General features: G+C 39.7%; 1 protein-coding gene across 7 annotated transcripts in view; it reads right to left on the minus strand.

The window, feature by feature from the left end:
- CILK1 (ciliogenesis associated kinase 1) overlaps positions 1–18,046 on the minus strand; it is a 29,221-nt gene that overhangs the window by 3,824 nt on the left and 7,351 nt on the right. For 3 of the 7 annotated variants that reach the window (XM_034436722.2, XM_034436721.3, XM_034436724.3), the window contains exons 5-13: positions 16,786–16,865; positions 15,573–15,705; positions 13,494–13,665; positions 9,807–9,974; positions 8,842–9,144; positions 5,932–6,119; positions 4,360–4,502; positions 2,888–3,016; positions 1,864–1,992 (exon numbers count right to left, since the gene is read on the minus strand). In XM_034436722.2, the coding sequence (XP_034292613.1) occupies positions 1,864–1,992; positions 2,888–3,016; positions 4,360–4,502; positions 5,932–6,119; positions 8,842–9,144; positions 9,807–9,974; positions 13,494–13,665; positions 15,573–15,705; positions 16,786–16,865 (1,445 nt within the window). The remainder of the gene's footprint in view (positions 1–1,863; positions 1,993–2,887; positions 3,017–4,359; positions 4,503–5,931; positions 6,120–8,841; positions 9,145–9,806; positions 9,975–13,493; positions 13,666–15,572; positions 15,706–16,785; positions 16,866–18,046) is intronic. The other 4 variants (XM_087882454.1, XM_034436725.3, XM_087882455.1 and 1 more) reach the window with 2 other exon arrangements.

Raw genomic sequence — 18,046 nt, forward strand, 5'->3', positions numbered from 1 at the left:
AGGTGTTGGTCACAGAGGTGTTAGCCCTGTGAGGTAGTCCAGACAAGAAGCACAACCAGTAGTAACAGCACTATCTTTATTGTAAGGTTACATTAAGCAAAACCTTGCAATCTCCTCTTGTTGTAGTCTCTGGAAAAGGTCCCTCCTGAAATGCTTCTCATGGTGTTTTTTTTTCCACCTGCAGACTGAGCTGCTGGTTATCAGACTGGGCTGGGGGGGGGTCTTCCTTTTGCCGCTTAAGGTCATTCCCACATACCATCACAATAAGGCAGAACCAACATGCCCATAAGACAGACTCTTCTCAGCTAAATAAATAATCACCATCAATCACTTGAAATAATGGTCCTAAAATAGGACCATCCATCCAGGACCAGAGCAGGCATAATCCTCCCAATGAATGAACCTCACTTCCCTAAAAGGCAGCAGTTGGGCAATGAAACATCTACCCCCCAAAAGCCAAGCTCAAGAGAAATTCAACAATGCAATAGCTGTGTAAGGTTTCCACATAGCTTAATCCATATATTTTTCTTCAAACTAAACTAAAATCTCTCCACTGAATCTTTCAATTTATCCTGTGCAGCTCCCAGAGGTGAGTTTTAAAAAACAAAAACACATTCCTTATACCTCTGCTTCAAAAAGCCCCTCCCTACCCCCCCCCCCCCCAAATGACAATCTCTGGTTAACATACAATAACTTATCAACAAAGGAGAATATTTGTAGCCCAGGGTTGAAATAAGAGGTCTTTGGTGCTTTTGGAGCTTGGTTGTTTTCTTGCAGATATTTCATTATCAAAACTAGGTAACATCATCAATGCTAGGATCATCAGATAGTGATGATATTACCTTGTTTGGATAATGAAATGTCTGCAAATAAATAACCAAGGTCAAAGAACACCAAGGACCTTTGATACTATAACTTATTCTATTAGTAGTACCCATAGTCATAAGGAGAGCATAGTCATAAGGAGAGCATAAGGCAGAAGCCTCTTTTGCCTTATGAAGACTTATTTGGGCATTGTCTAAGCAGTCTTTGCTACTGTAAGAACTAGAAATGTTCTAAAAAAGAGAAAGAAAAACCAAGATGAATTCCCAAGTTCCAAATATAGAAAAAGCACTGGTCATATTCAAGAGCACACTTCTCTACTGAAGAAGAGAACATTTTCTGATTAGTTATGTTTTCCTGATTCTTGGTTTTGTTCTTTTGCTATTTACTTGTTTGTTGAATGTTAATCCCAGTTTATCTAAATTTTAATACATAACATTCAAACGAGACAATAAAAATCCCTAAAAAGGAAACAGTAAAACCAGAACATATATTCTCCAGCAGTCAACACCTGCATAATCAGGGATTAACACCTGACAAACAGTCAAGCTAAAAGCAGTGCCTTTATCAAGGAACTATCAAGGATAAAACCAACCCCCACCAACATTGGCAGAGCAAGCCCCATACTCATTATCACTGCTAGTGGGGTAATGAAACACCTGCAAACAAACAACCAAGCTCAGAGACCACTTAGCACTCCACCATTCAACTCTGAGCTACGGATATCCTCTTTTACTGGAAGAGAACATTATTATGTAGAACAGTGCAAGGCACAATAGAGCATACAATATAAGCATCTATATTTCTTGTTGTTTTTGACTGTCCAACACAAAAAGTCAAAAGTTTCCAAAAGAAAAGATCCTTTCAAAGCAGTTACTTATTAACATGAGGTTTGCCTGGCTGGTTGCCCAATTAACATCGAGTTGAAGCCCAAGAAGCTGTGAACTGTGAGGATTTCTCAAACGAAATGCCAGAGTTTCTAGAGCGGTGGCTTTACTATCATAGTGCATATCATCATTTCCAGAGGGAAACAGAGCTTACGAGAAGATGAATCTGCAGGAGACGGATCAAGAATTGGTGCCAACTGCACTCTCTGGCCAGCAGAGCCAACTTCTTTTTTCAGAAAGGAAGGGACATAAGCACCCAGTAGGCCACTTGATCCTGTGCAATCTAAAATAAATTACAAAAAGAAAGGGGATGCATCAATGCAGAAGGTCAAGATAAACATTCCTTAGCCACCATACACCATTTGCAATTGATTCTTTAAAAGTAACATCAGTTAATGCCTAATCCAAATATGTTAGACACTGGCATTTAATTAACATAACTTCAAATGCAAACATTATTTCAATCAGCATAATAAGCCCCAATTTTATATATATATTGAGCTATATTTTAAGGGTCTTGTTTTAATAACCTATGGGGAAAAATACCCATGCCATCAATCTCTAAAGAAGGGGTGTCAAACTGGCGGCCCGCTGGCCAGATGTGTCATGCGCAGGCCACGCCTATCCCAGCTCCACAAAGGGGGGAAATGTCGCGACACATCACATGACAGCAATGCAGCAAGTTTGACACCCATGCTCTAAAGGAACACTATCCCCACTTCTTTCGTTAAAAATGATGCTTATTGGAAGCTGTTATCCTTGTAATAAACCCCGGTCCATATGAAATGATGCTTCATCATTTCTCTTAGCTTCATTTCTCTGATAAGGTTACATAAAGCAGCAACCTGAATGAAATATAATACACTAGCAATGGGCCAAGATTGTACTATAGCCAGCAGACTTTCTGAACTGACAGTGAAAGGCATACTGTTAATTTTAAAAAGGAGTGATTTTTTTTGTCATAATAATCTTAAAGGTCCAATTCATAGGAAATCAAAGACTGTAATTCTATCCAGAATTATTAGGAAGAAAGTACACAATGAACTCAGTCAAACTAAGAATGCCTTTAAGGTCTTGGTTCAGGGATCTTTTAGAAGTATCCCATTCAGAAAACTGGTAATGGTGGGGATCAGAATGACTTTAGTAAATCCTGCAGATATTTCAGTAACACTTCTTACTAGTATTCAGCCTGGTGATCCCGCCTGCCGTTGCCGACGTCTTTCTAGGCAAACTAGAACTTGGCCATGGATTTGGTAGGACAGAATCTTTGCTTGAACTAGATACCAAATTATTTCTTGGACTTATTCCTAAAGTCAAAACAAGACAGCTGTTAAAATGCCACAGATATATTATATATTAATATATCTTTTTCTCTTCTATTTCTGTGCTATTGTAATTCCCAACTAACTTATTTGCCAAATGTTACTGCTGATTGGTGCCGATTATTCTTTTCAGAATAAGAATATTCTTAGAAGTTTGTTTCTTCTTAGAAGGAATCCAGACATTTGGACAGTTAATCAGTATGTGGCTTTAGAGAAAAGAAAAAAGAGATGCTGGAATAATGAAGAAATGGCAAAGTGGACTGCTCAGAGACAACATTGTGTCACTTTACTTAGTTAATTTAAACAGCTGGATGGTGCAAATATATTGTGAAAACTGACTACTAATTAGCACAAAAGATCTTTCTTTGGCATTCTTAGTTTTCAACCAGATGATGACTTCCCAATGTCCTCCTGAGTTTCAACACAAAACCACAAGTTTGCATTCTGTCTAGTTATGATAGATACACCATTTAGTTTGGATATCACCATTGCTTTGTCTGAAAAGCTGTCTGATTGCAGTTGCTGACCCTATAGAGCAAGGTGACCAACCTTCCGCCAGCTAATTATTGTAGGCTTTTGTTTATTTTATTTTATATTTTTGAAGGATGCGGTTAAGAGCCACAATGAAAGAAGAGATCATTGTCTGATTAGAGGGGAGAATTATTTTGCTTGCTTTTGGGTGTGTTAAGGCAACAAAAGTTGACATCCCTTTAAAATGCTTTCTACCAAAAACTGATGGGAAATTCAGTTTCTGTTTGCTGCTTTGGTGGTATATTTTCTGGGAGCGACAGAAAGGCTAATGTTGCCTGCCTCTTTTGCAAGCTATATTTTGACAATTTACAAAGGGGGGAAGTCATTTGTGATACATTTCAAGTTTTAGACAAGACCAATTTCTGTTGAACTTTGAAACTCAACAGTTTGAGCAACTTGCTCCTTTGAAATCTGGCATAATTCACAGGATTTCTGTGAAAGTAAACCAGCTACTATCAAAAAATAGACTGAGCTCTGTGGAGGAAGGATGGCCTAAGTAATCATACAGTTCATAAACTGAATAGAATTTAATCTTGGAAAATATTGTCCGCAAAGCCCACAATAAAGATACTGCTTTCACATGGTAGAGCAAATTTATAACATTTTGAAAAGTCAGCCGTTTAAAATATCTGCTGCTATTTGGACACATGAGCAAAGGAAACAAAAACAAGTATTTATACAACAAGCAATTTGAGGTTGTGAATTCATATGGTACTCCTCCCCCTCCCAATCTAAATGCCATTTCTTATGAAATATTACAGTAAAGATTATGGTTTGGGTTTGCTTGTTTTACTAACCAGGTAAATACCTAGAATGTTTCAAGTAATGTTGTTTGGCTGCAGAAACTTGGCATGTTGGCATGTCCTGTTGAAGATAGGAAGGTGCGCTGTTTCCTGTCCCTATGCAGGCTGAAGATTTCAGATCCAAAATACTTTCAAATCTGTAACCAAAAACAAATAACTCACTTCAGACGCTCACAATACACCCCTCTATATCAATTCACATGCTTTTTTTTCCCCCTGACCAAAAGAAGGTTCAACTGAATCGTTCCAGGGCTGCTGTTGTGGGGGGAAAACAGAAGAAGGAAGGAGTATTGGTATGGTTGCTGCCTTGATTTGATTTGATTTGATTACATTTCTATACTGCCCTTCTCCCGAAGGACTCAGGGCAGTGTAAAGCCATATTAAAACAAACCCATCACAAAAATTAAAAACCGTTAAAATAAATTAAAGCAATTTACCCTTAGCTAAAACCCCTTTAAAACCAATTAAAACCCTTTAATTTATTCGATCAGGCCGGCTTGATTGAACAATAGAGTATTCAGAGCACGACAGAAGGCGCAGAGGTTGGGGATCCTTCTTATATCCGGGGGCAGCTCATTCCATAGGGCAGGAGCCCCCACAGAGAAGGCTCTCACCCTGGGGGTCGCCAGCCGACATTGCTTGGCCGACGGCACCCTGAGGAGGCCCTCTCTGTGAGAGCGTATCGGACGGTGGGAGGCATTCGGTAGTAGAAGGCGGTCCTGCCTTAAGTTGCATATAAAATAAAAGGTGGGATAAAAATCTAAAACGAAAACTAAAGGTTCAGTGCAAATTCCAACACACGTTTTTCTGATGCTCGAATACCAAAAGTAACTACATCCTAAAATGATTAATTAAGGTCACATAGAAAAAGAGACATAATGTTCGAATAACTTTTGCCCTGCTCCACCACATACTTGTTATGCAAGGACAGGAGTCTCCAGTGAAGGAAATAGGCACATAATTAGTGATGTGTCAATTAGTGATGTGTCTTAATAGACACGTCACTAAGTTGTTCTTCTCTGAGAGTAAGCTCCATTAAACCAATTTGGATACATTTCTAAATAAATATGTGAACAAACAGCTAGATAGCTATTGAACAGTCTGAATAGCTATTGATGAGGCAGTTTTACCTTAACATCAAGAGATCTTTGTATGTTAACTGAGCAAAATCACCACATGACACACAAATGCATATTTACACAGGATACTGAAAATGTGATTTTGCGCTCTGTAGGAGTACAAACTGGCTGCACACATGGTGACAATACAATTTGTGCATTCATATTTCCAAAGAAAAGGATATTACTAAGTTCAACTTTTAATTGATCTTACATTAAGCAGGAATGGAATATAGCCTATAAAATCAGGGAGGAGCTATATGCAGCCCAACAAGGATGTCTGAACTTCCTATCAGCTCTAGCCAACATGGCTAATAGTCCTCCATCATCAGAGAAGCCATATGTTGCCCATCCTTATTTTTAAAATATATCATTAGGATAGGAATGGCTGGCTGGCTGGGGAATTCTGGGAGTTGAAGTCCAAATACACAGGAATTCAAAAGCTTACCTACAAAGAGCATCATCACTCTGCCCTTTGTTTTTAAAATCCATTCTGCTGAGGGAAGACTTCCTAGCACTCTCTTCCACAGTATCCCACTCCTCAGAACTTTTTAGTGTTCCAGTAATGTGGCCCCATTTATGTCGGTTCTTTGGTTTGAGATCACCGTTGGCTTCTTCTGTGGCAATGGAGGTTCTCTGTCAAAATAAAAAATATGCCAGAGTTTAAACTGCTTTGTAAATGAAAGGAAATTGGGGGTTACTCTCTGTGAGCATGTGATCGGCTTCCAGTTGTGATTTCTCATTCTCCTATAGCTGCTGGAATATGATCCCATGGTCAGTTCCTTCTCTTGGTCTACTTCCTTCTCAAAAATGAAGATATTGCAATGATAGGAAAGCAATGATTCAGACAGAATGCAATGTACACACAAAACAGATATGCATAATTTATTCCAATCACAGAAAGCTTCTCCAACAGAAAAAAGCTTAGCTAGATAGACAGGTTTGTTATAAGATAAAGTATCCCACAGGTATGCATTGCAAAGAATAGAACATCATTTGAAATGGCAACAATAGTTAATATTGGATCAGATATGAAGCAGCATGAAAACAAAACCTATAAAAGGTTAAAAACAGTAAACAAAGTTGGGTACAAAAGCAGCCACCATGAAAACTAAATAAAATTATCTCATACATAGATTTTTTTATATTTCTCTTTTGTATGCTCTTATTTTTAGTAATATTTGTGTAGTGGTTTTGCAAATAACAATGAAAAAGTCATGTCTATAGAAAAATCCTACTGGAAATAAAAAGGAAGACACAAAAAATAAACACAAAAAAGGGTTTGTGAAGTAGAAGATAAAGTGGGACAGGAGGATGAGAAAGATTCTGATTTGGATTGAGAAGACAAAGTACAATCTTGTCAGTGTTTCTATCATATTAATAGTTCTCTAGTTCCCGTGTGATGGAGAAGTAGAATTGTATTCAATCCTTCCTAGTTAGCATGTATAAATAACAACTGTATGAATGCAAAATGAATGCTATGAATAGTGCAATCTGTACCACAGGTAAAATCTTTGGAACGGATCATAAAGTTTGGACATGCCCACAGTAAACTTTGATTTAGGGATGCTTTTTCAAATGTTTCCCCCATGTACTGGCACTAGATAAATCTGAAAGGATCAAAGCATATGAGCTGAGAAGAAACATACAGGTAGTCCTCGACTTACAACCCTAATTGAGCCCCAAATATTGGTGGTAAATTATGATGGTTGTAAAGCAGATCACCACACAGCTAGGTCCAATTTTACGACTTTCATTGTGGTGGTCATTAAGCAAACCTATCGTTCGCTACGGTTTTGTGATAGAAACTAAGAGTAAATGCTGGTTTCGAGGGAAAAAAAGCTAATATAAATCACAATCATCTGACTGTGGGGTGCCGCAAGCAGCTATGAATGGGGGGGGGGGAGGCAGATATCAAAGTTTAAATCCAGATCAGTAGTCCCTTTGGTGGGGGGGAGTTCTGTTGTAACTTTGAACTATTTCTAATCTATACATTCATGGTGATTTACACATCAGAAACCAACCATTTACACATCAGAAACCAAGAGCCTTGATAGTACAGTGGTTTAGTGCACCCTGTTATTAACACAGCTGCCTGCAATTTCTGCTGGTTCGAATCTCTCCAAGGCTCAAGGTTGACTCAGCCTTCCATCCTTTCTAAGGTAGGTGAAATGAGGACCCAGTTTGTGGGGGCAATAAGCTGACTTTGTATAAAATATACAAAAGAATGAAGGCTATTGCTTAACGCATTGTAAGCCGCCCTGAGTCTCCGGAGAAGGGCGGCATATAAATCAAATTAAAAAAAAAAAACAAAAAAAAAACCGAGGCAATATAGTTTTAATTGTTGGAACATAGCCTCAAATAGCTGCTTCACAACTGTTTTCATTAAAATTAGGCATCCTTTGACCATTTAAGGATTACACACATTATCTCAGCAACTGAACTGAGCAGAAACTTTATTGTTTGTAATGGTGTAGCTCAGTAATCAATACCCTTCAACATAGTGAAGTTCACTCCACTTGATCTGTAGTAATTCAACTCTAATGCACTACAACTCATCTTCTGATAGGTGGTTCCCAAGACTGCTCTAGAATAGCCTCTGAGCAACTGCATAATGCCTGCTGATGGAGTGCTAAGTGTGGCGAGAGCAGATCCCCCAAGGACAAAGGCAAACTCCTAACCAACCTCTTCTTCCTCCTCTACTTCCTCAAAGCAACCTGATGAGGGGAGCTAGTCTGAGGGAAAGTAATAGAGTGAGAGAACAAAGTGAGGTACTAATACCACTCTATAAAGCCTTAGTAAGACCATACCTAGAATACTGCATCCAGTTTTGGTCACCACGCTATAAAAAAGATGTTGAGACTCTAGAAAAAGTGCAGAGAAGAGCAACCAGGATGATTAGGGGACTGGAGACTAAAACGTATGAAGAACGGTTACAGGAACTGGGCATGGCTAATCTAGTGAAGAGAAGGACCAGAGAAGACATGATAGCAGTGTTCCAATATTTGGGGGGCTGCCACAGAGAGGAAGGGGTCACACTATTTTCCAAGGCAACTGTAGGCCAGACAAGGAATAATGGATGGAAACTGAACAGGGAGACATTTAACCTGGAAATAAGGAGAAATTTTCTGACAGTGAGAACAATCAACCAGTGAAACAGCTTGCCTTCGGAAGTTGTGGGAGCTTCATCACTTGAGACTTTCAAGAAGAGATTGAACCACCATTTGTCAGAAATGGTGTAGGGTCTCCTGCTTGGGCGGGGGGGTTGGACTAGATGACCTACAAGGTCCCTTACAACTCTGTTAATCTGTAATAATCGCACCTGTTTTAAAAATGCAAAGTGTTCAAAGCTTCTTACCTGTAGAGAAAGCTTGGCGTGAATTTCTGGGAAGACTACCTGACTTGGCTTGGCTTCCTTTAAGTGGTCCCTCACTGATGAGTCTGCTTTGTGTGGGTAGGTCAGGGATTGGGAGGAATGGCTCTGCGGACATGGTCTCAATGAGAGGCCACTTTGTGCTTTAGGTGGGGGTGCTGCTGGCGGAATGGGCTTAAGGTGGCTTTGGCCTTTCTCAAGAAGGTCTCGCTGTTGCTTTCCCAGCTCCCGAATACACTGAGAAGGGCCCAGGGCATGGCCAACTTGGAAATAAGGATATCGAAGTGCCTAAAATCCAAGGGAAAAATTCATTATTCAGTGAAGAAGGCCAAGCAATCAAACAAGCATGCTCAGTCAGGTAGCAAACCTCATCGTATGTTTTCAGAAAACGAGATGCTGTGTTAATGTAACAACTGCATGAAGAACTGAAGAATATGTTGTAACAGTAGCAGCAACAGCACATATATTTTAGAGCAGAGTTCTCCAACGTGTCCGGCTTTGTGGACTGGCGAGGGGGGAGAGGGGATGGTTCTGCACGAGAGGCCAGCAAGCACACTCGTGTGCAGCTCCATTTGCACAAGTAGCGTGCATGCATGAATGCCTCTCACTTAAATGGAGTGTGCAGTTGCCTGCTCTCGTGCAAGTGAAAATGAGTGTGCACGCTTGCCAGCCGTTTCCGCAGCCTGTTTGCAAACTCCTCATGGTCCACTAATGGGCAATGTCCCAAGGTTGTGTACCCCTGCAGTAGAGATTTGTGCCCACCCTGCATAGTAAGGACATTGATTTAGGGCTTGTAGCAAAAGGAAATCAACAAAGATTAGAAGCAGTAACAGGAAAAACTATTCTGCATATTCTCCTTTTTGATGGTTCCTTCAGTTTTGAGGGAGAAAATGTGCTATGCTATCAACAAGTATTATCTATAAAGAGCTGCTAATAAAAGAATATCAGACCTGACTGGCAGTTGGCCTCTTTTTTGGGTCCCATTGCAGCATGTCTCTCATGAGCTGGATGGCCTCACTGCTGGCATTAGGGATGAGGGTCTTTAGGTTATTTGGTACACACTGGGGCCACCGGAAATTCATGGTTCCTGCAAGCTGGTAGCCTTCGGGCCAATCGTTCTGAAAAGGGTTAAAGAGGACTGATATTAAGGGAACATTTGTAATATTATTGCAGCCTTACATGCATATTATAGGTAATCCTCAACTTGTGACGGCTGGATTTATTAGGACTGCAATTTTCATTGCTAAGTGATGTAGTTGTAAAACTGACTGCATCACTTTAGTAATGGCAATCCCTGCAATCCGGGTTGATATTGTTAATCACATCTCACTGTTGGTAGGCGAGACAACTTCTTGCTGGCTTTCCACAAGCTGTGAGTTGGGAAGCCAGCAGGAAATTGCAAGTCCCAGACTGGAAGACAGATAAGTTGCTGCTGTTGGGTGGGGATGGGAGGGAGGAGGTGCGTTGGCGGTATGGTGAGAGGTGGGGAGGGTGTACAAGAGTTTGAGGGGTGCATGAAAGGTGCAGCATGGTGCATGAGGGTGCAGCGTGTGTCAGGAAAGTGTGAGACAGTAGACAAGAGGCACAGTGTGGATTAGGGAGGATGCACAAGAGGAATGGCATGGGTTGGAGAGGGTGAGCAGCGGTGCAGCATGAGTCAGATGTGCAGGGATGTGGTGCAGGTTGTGGAAGGAATGTGAAGGCATACAAGTGGCTGACATGGCATGGGCATACAGGGGCTGAGAGATGGCTTGCAGATAGGGGAGACTTGTGGCCTTCCCTGCTGGCTTCTATTTAAGCAGCTGTCAGTCGGCCACCTGTTGTCAATTGTGTGCCTTATTAAAAGTTAGCTTGTTGTTAATAAAGAGCTGTGTTACGCCATCCTGCTTTGTTCTCCGAATAGAACAGGTTCATACAGTACAGCACCAGTACATACAGTACAGTATACAAATGGCTAACAGTCAAGACCCCATCATGGCTCCACCAGCAAGAAGAAAGAAATATGAAGCCAGTTTTAAACTTAAAGTTGTAAACTTTGCCATGGAACATAATAACTGTGCTGCTGCAAGACAATATGGAGTAACAGAAAAGATGGTTCGGGACTGGAAAGCAAATGTAAAAGCGTTAAAGAGTATGCCAAGGGGTAAGTGTGCATTAAGAAGAGACACCTCACATTGGTCAGAACTCGAAAAACATGTAGCAGACATGGTGAATGAGCATCGCCAAAACGGTTATGTAGTGACACGAAATAAAATATGTTTGTTTGCACTTCAGTGGGCCAAATCTAACCCAGATCACAGCAACAGATTTAAGGCCACTGTATCCTGGTGTACTAGATTCTTGGAAAGGCATAATATGGTACTGAGGCAAAAGACGAAAATTGCACAAAAATTACCTGTAGATCTTGATGCCAAAGTAAATAGTTTCCATCGATACGTAATACAACAGTGCAATAAACATGGCTATGCGTTAAGAAATATGGATGAAACTCCAATGAATTTTGATATGATTGGAAATAAAACTGTCCATCCAAAAGGTGAAAAAACAATTTTAATTAAAACAACAGGACATGAGAAGTCCAGTTTTACAGTGGTACTAGCATGCACAGCTGATGGCTCCAAACTGAGACCAATGGTTATTTTTAAAAGAAAAACAATGCCGAAACTCAAGTTCCTTGTTGGTTCTTTTGTACATGTGAATGAAAAAGGCTGGATGGATGAAGAAGGGGTAAAGCTATGGCTTGATAATATATGGAGCAGGCGACCAGGTGGACTTATTCAAAAACGTAGTCTACTGGTGTGGGATATGTTCAGGGCTCATTTAACTCCCAACACCAAGCAAAGGCTTGCAAGAATAAACACAGATGCGGCAGTTATTCCTGCATGATTGACATCGTTGGTACAGCCACTGGATGTGTGCCTAAACAAGCCATTTAAAGATCGCAATCGAGAACAGTGGAATGAGTGGATGGTTAGCGGCGAAAAGTCATTCACAAAAGGAAGAAACATGCGTGCTCCACAGTTGGATGTTTTGTGCAAGTTTGTCATAAAAGCCTGGAATGATATTGATGCAGAAACAGTAATCAAGTCTTTCAAGAAGTGTGGCATATCAAATTCATTAGATGGTATGGAGGACGACTACTTGTGGCAAGATGAAGAGGAAGCCGAAGCTGAGACCACACCATCTGATACGGAATTAGATCCATATGATGACTGCCTTACAAATGTATCACAAGATGTCATTGATGTACTTATGATATCAGATGATGAACAAAAAATAGCTTGCAGTTATGATGGGCGTTGCTGACTCGCCAGGGACTTGCCCGGCACTTGCCCTCTATTGTTTGTTATCTTCCTCCTATCATCATCAGTTCCAGTTTGGTTGACAGCTTAGAAAACAAACAGCATGGCAGCTCCCATGGGTTTATTGTCTTATCCTTCCTTTCAGCTTTAAAGTGAATTAGGAAAAGTTTAATCCAATTGCACTGTTTTATGTTTACATGTTTGATGACAAACAGCCTTATGTTTATAAGTGACAGTTTTCCTGCTAAGTACCTGCATGTCATAAGCATTTGAATTAAAATTACCATATTGAAATCAAATCTGATGTTTTTTAATTTTTATTTGGTGTGCGTTGGAAGAGGGGTAGTCTTATATGGCGAGTATAGCCCAAACCCTATATTTTAACAGGAAAAGTAGAGGGTCGTCTTATACGCCCAGTCGTCTTATACGCCGGAAAATATGGTAGTTGGAGGAGAAGAACAAAGGTACAATGCAATTCACCTTAAGAGTGGGCCAATTATTGTAGTATGATCAACTGGATCTATACTACAACCAAAAGATACCTCATCTAGGCTTGACTGAACACTAAGGGAAAGACAGATGAGTATCCTTCAATCATCCAAATTTTCTTGTCCTACAGCTTTCATCTTCCCTAACTCTGGGACACATTATCTTTGAAAATGTTTTTGCTGATGAAAATTTGATTGATTGTACTCCAATGTACAATATCATATCAAATTATGCATACACAATATTGTACAAGTCTATGTATACTACAGGTATATATCACCTCATCCTTCTGTCATTTGAAATCCATTCTTGGCATACTTGAGTTTTCAAAGTGGGGATTTTGTCAGATGAAGGAAGCCTTATCTTTGTAGCAATTCAAGTACACATATATGAAGAAAACATATACACAGTGGTGAAAGAATATTATGCCTGGAATTTCTTGCTGGGAAACAATGAATAGCCCAGAAGTTACCGGGCCGGGGGGGGGGGAGGGGAGGAGAGTTATAGGAACTATAATGGGAAATAATCTTAAAAACAAACATTAGAATAATAATAAAGACAAATATGAGCAATCTAGGCATATCTTCTTCCCAAGTGCTAAGTCCCACTGAGCTCACTTAGTTTCAAGTAAATATACACATGATCAAGAGATATATGCTATCTTGTGTTCTTCATACAGTGTGCCATTGTTTAGCTGTTGATAATATAAACCTGGAGTCATTTTAATTGTCTATCTGATATCAACACAGCATAATGGGACCTGTAATGCACTGAGAGAAAGACAAAATCCATATTCAGGCCTGCAATATTCCATATGCAACAAAGGCCCAGATCTCATTTAGATACCTTTTTCGGCGTTCCCAGCACTTGGCAAATTTTGAAAATAGTATCAATTTCACTGCTCCCGGGAAAGAGTGGCCTGAGGGTATAAACTTCTGCCATGATGCAACCAACAGCCCAGATATCAATGGGAGAACTGTAGTTAGTGGACCTCAAGAGCACTTCAGGAGCTCTGTACCTGAAAGCCAAAAATAAGCAAAACAGTGGTGTTTTTTTAAAAAATGAACTATAGTAATTAAATCAGCTGCTAATACAGGACTCAGACATTGTGAGGGTTCAGTTGTCACTGCCCACTCCTTTCTCAGGGTAAGACTCTATAGCAATTACACTGAGATGCACCTTAAGTGTTCTATCAGGGCTCATGAGTTTGCTTATCTCATTGGATTGCCTTTTACATATACTGCGTTAAGCTATTCACTGGAGTCACCCACAGTTCTTATCTATCAAGGTAATAAAACAGGATTTATGAAAAGACTATATATGGTTCATGCATTGTGCTAAGCCCAAACTGGTCAAATTGGATGACGGTTGTGCAATGTATCCAATGAACTAGTTGGACTCAGTTTCATGATTCAGTCTGTGGTGTAAAACTAAACAACAGTGGTTTATTCAATAAACCACACTTAAGCAAAACATAGCTTAAGACAATGAATGAACACAGCCTTTGAAGTTGTATAACACAAAGTACTCATGAATCACTATGCATCTGTATTTGTTTAATCATCCTTAATTTTCATATAGTCATGAGGAAAATCTATGGGGTCTCTAAGAGTCAAACACAACTTGATGACACATATTAATTAATCAATTCCATGTAACCTGGCTGAAATAAAACAAGTGGAGCCAATTGGTAGCTTTCAAGTTACGGCCAGTTGGCTAATGACTGTTCAAAGTTATGACAGACTTACCTGAGGCCTACTTACGACCCAAAGTTGAAGTTCTAATTGTCACCCTCCCCTGGTCATATAACCAAATTTCAGGGGCCTTGCAACTGGGCTGCATTTACAACTGTTTGTAGTGTCCTGCAGTCACATGACTGCATTGTGCTACAGTTTTGGCCAAAACTGGCATTTACTTTGTTTTTAGCAAAATTGTGCCCAGAGTAAACCACTGGTTCGCTTAACAACCATAGCATTCACTTAACCATAGCAAAACAAGTCACGACTTACAACTGTGATGGACAGGTACCATTATGGTTGTAAGTTGAAGACTATCTGTACAAATGTGGAGCAGGTATAAAATGCCTTGGATTCGCTACAAGTTAATAAATGTATCCCTATTGAAAATGCTGAAGCCCCTATACGAAGTCAAGAAAATCTTGTTGCTGAAAGAATCTTCAAAATTTTCTCCATACAGAGAAACACTATTCCCATCTACAATTGCAAAATACTGTAGAGTTATGCAAAACTCAGGAAGTTCTGTCCAAACAAGCAATTCCATGAACAGAGGAGCTTCATCACTGCTAGAGTGATTGGTCTACTCTTCATTCATTTCAAGATGTGCCGCAAAGATCTCTGCCAATAAAATTCCATCATGCCCTTTACACAGATAATGCCAGTTTTATTCCAGATAAAATGGCAGCTGTTTCAAATGTACTATAGTTAAGCCAAGAACGTATGGGCAGAGCTCTCAAGAACAGCTTAACATCATGTGATTAGAGACATCGAGCCGATTTTGAATTAGTGAAGTCATGACATGGACGTGTTTCTATTGGGTCTACCTTTTCTCTTTATAGCCAACCAATTCAGCTGGGCCTCCTGATCCTCCATGTAATGAGGGCCTAGAGCAGGGTTTCTTAACCTTAGCAACTTGTGGACTTCGACTCCCAGAATTCCCTAGCCAGCCATGGGGAATTCTAGGAGGTGGAAGTCCATGCATCTTAAAAGTTGTCATGGTTGGGAAGCCCTGCATTAGAGAGATTGATACAGAAAGGAGTGCTCTTTTTTTATCAGCCCTGTTGCATATGCTCAAAGCTGGATTTAACTTCATTATTTACCTAACAGATACAAAAAAGAAAATTCAAATAGAAGTGTCAATAATTATTGCTAATAATCCAACTAATAAGACTCTAACTTAAGTATTTACCACCGTGTCGAAACATAGTCTGTATAGGGAGGTCTGGATCTAATTTCACGTGCAAGTCCAAAATCTGCTATTTTCACAAGTTCTGGTCCCATGCAAAGGAGATTCTCAGGTTTTAAGTCCCTATGAAAAAAACCTGTGTGAAAAGACAAACACTGGTTAGGCTTTTCTCTCATCCTTCTGCTTAGTTTTCACCTTATAGTTTTTAAATTAGAAAAAAAGTTATTTGGTTGTGCTTTAAGTTTGGAGGTAAAGATCAGAACAAAAACCTTACTAAACAAAAGTAAGCATGAAAATTAGTATTTCTGAATAGAAAGCAAAAATAGTTACATTGATTATATATAGACTCTATAAGGACAGCTGAAGAAAAAATTGATGCTTTTGAAATGTGGTGCTGGAGAAGACTCTTGAGAGTCCCTTGGACTGCAAGGAGATCAAATCAATCAATCCTGAGGGACCTCAACCCTGACTGTTCTTTAGGACAGATACTGATGCTGAAGGTCAAATATTTGGCTACCCAATGAGAAGAGAGGACTCCTGGAAAAAAATTCTGATGTTGGGGAAGATGGAAGACAAAAGGAGAAGGGGACAGCAGAGGATGAGATAGTGTCATCGATGCAGTGGGCATGAGATCAGGCAAATTCCGGAAGACAGGGGAGAACAGGGGCCCCTGGTGTGCTATGGTCCATGGGATTGCAAAGAGTTGGACACAACGTAGTGACTGGACAACAACAACAAAAATCATAAACTGAAAGATTCCTGGGTTTTATGGATAAAATATTTAAAATTTGGAATGATACTAACATGGTGTTACTGTTATAGCCTGAAACAATAATAGCAACACAACTTGCTATATATTCTCCCGTTGAAATATCCTGACTTAAAAATGAGAACACTGTTGGGATTATCAACTCTTAATCCTTTTATATGATAGATCAGTTTAATAAAAGAACAGATGTAAATAACACATTTTATATCAGTGCAGCACTATGTCAGCTGACCTGAAATCAGTTCCTTTGGTTTCTATGGGATTCAGAACTATCATTAAGAAGTAACTATTTATTTAACAACAGGGCTTTTCAGAAAACCTTGATGATAATATTGTTTAGTTCCCTGAACGCAAACAAGAAGTTTCTGTCCACATATATCTGAGACATTCCTTCTGTGTTATACATACAGACGCAGAGAACCATCCAATTTGTCATTTAAATCTTACCGTGTTTATGTATGAATGCAAGGCCTTGAAGAATCTGATACATAATATTCCTAACAGTGGACTCTGGAAACAATTTGTTCCTGTAAAGCAGAAACAGAACTCAAAAGTTAATATTCACATATGAGGTTTTTTATCGGCAATCATTTCCGAAGTGCAGATATAGTGGGAGGCTATAAATAGATCAGAACACAAGCAAATTAGCTCAGACATTCTGAAATCGTTTGGTTCTGGAGCAAGTCCTCTTCTATTTATTTACAGATAATCCTCAATTTACAACAGTTTGCTTAGTGACCATTTGAAGTTACAGAGGCACTGAAAAAATGTGACTTATTACTATTTTTTACACTTACAAAGTGTTGCAGCATCCCCATGGTTACATGATTTACATTCAGATGTTTGACAACTGGTTCACATTATAAGGGCTGCAGTGTCCTGGGATCACTTTTTGAAACTTTCTGACAAGCCAAGTGAATAGGGAAGCCAGATTCACTTAACAGTTGTGTTACTGACTTAACAACTGCAGTTATTCACTTAACCAATGTGGCAAGAAAAGTCTTAAATGGGACAAAACTCACTTAACACAATTCTCAATTAGCAACATAAATTTTGGGCTCAATTGTGGTTGTAAATTGAGGACTACCTGTATTTAGGACACTCACATGTAGCTTGACTGTTATTGATGTCATATAAGCAACTGAGAAAAAGATTCTCACAGTAACTTACTCAGCTTCAGAACAAGGGCTTCAGGGCCTGGTGGCTCAGCAGACTGATAGCATTGTGATTAACACCTGTCTGCAATTACTGTAAGTTCGAATCTCACCAGGCTCAAGGTAGACTCAGCCTTCCATCCTTTCTAAGGTAGGTAAATTGAGGACCCAGTTGTGGGGGCAATAAGCTGACTTTGTATAAATATACAAAAGTATGAAGGCTATTGCTTAGTGCATTGTAAGCCGCCCTGAGTCTCTGGAGAAGGGCGGCATATAAATCAAATTTAAAAAAAAACAAAAACAAGGATGCAAATGCCATGCTAGTCAGAGTGCCAGCCTACTGGTTGAGCATTGGCATTAGCTCTTGGTATCCTTGGGCACGTGGTGAAGTTAAAGCAGAACCCATTGTTGCTGTATGCCCAATAAATAAATAAATAAATATCCCTCCTCTGGACTCCACGGATGATGGAAAACTGAAATGGTGGTTCAACCCAGCTGTTGCTATTTCTCAGAAATGCTAACTTAAAGTAAACCCCAAGAATACCATTGTGCCT

This window comes from Pantherophis guttatus, chromosome 1, assembly GCF_059756535.1.
Source record: "Pantherophis guttatus breed Tessera chromosome 1, ASM5975653v1, whole genome shotgun sequence".
Taxonomy (NCBI): Eukaryota; Metazoa; Chordata; class Lepidosauria; order Squamata; family Colubridae; genus Pantherophis; species Pantherophis guttatus.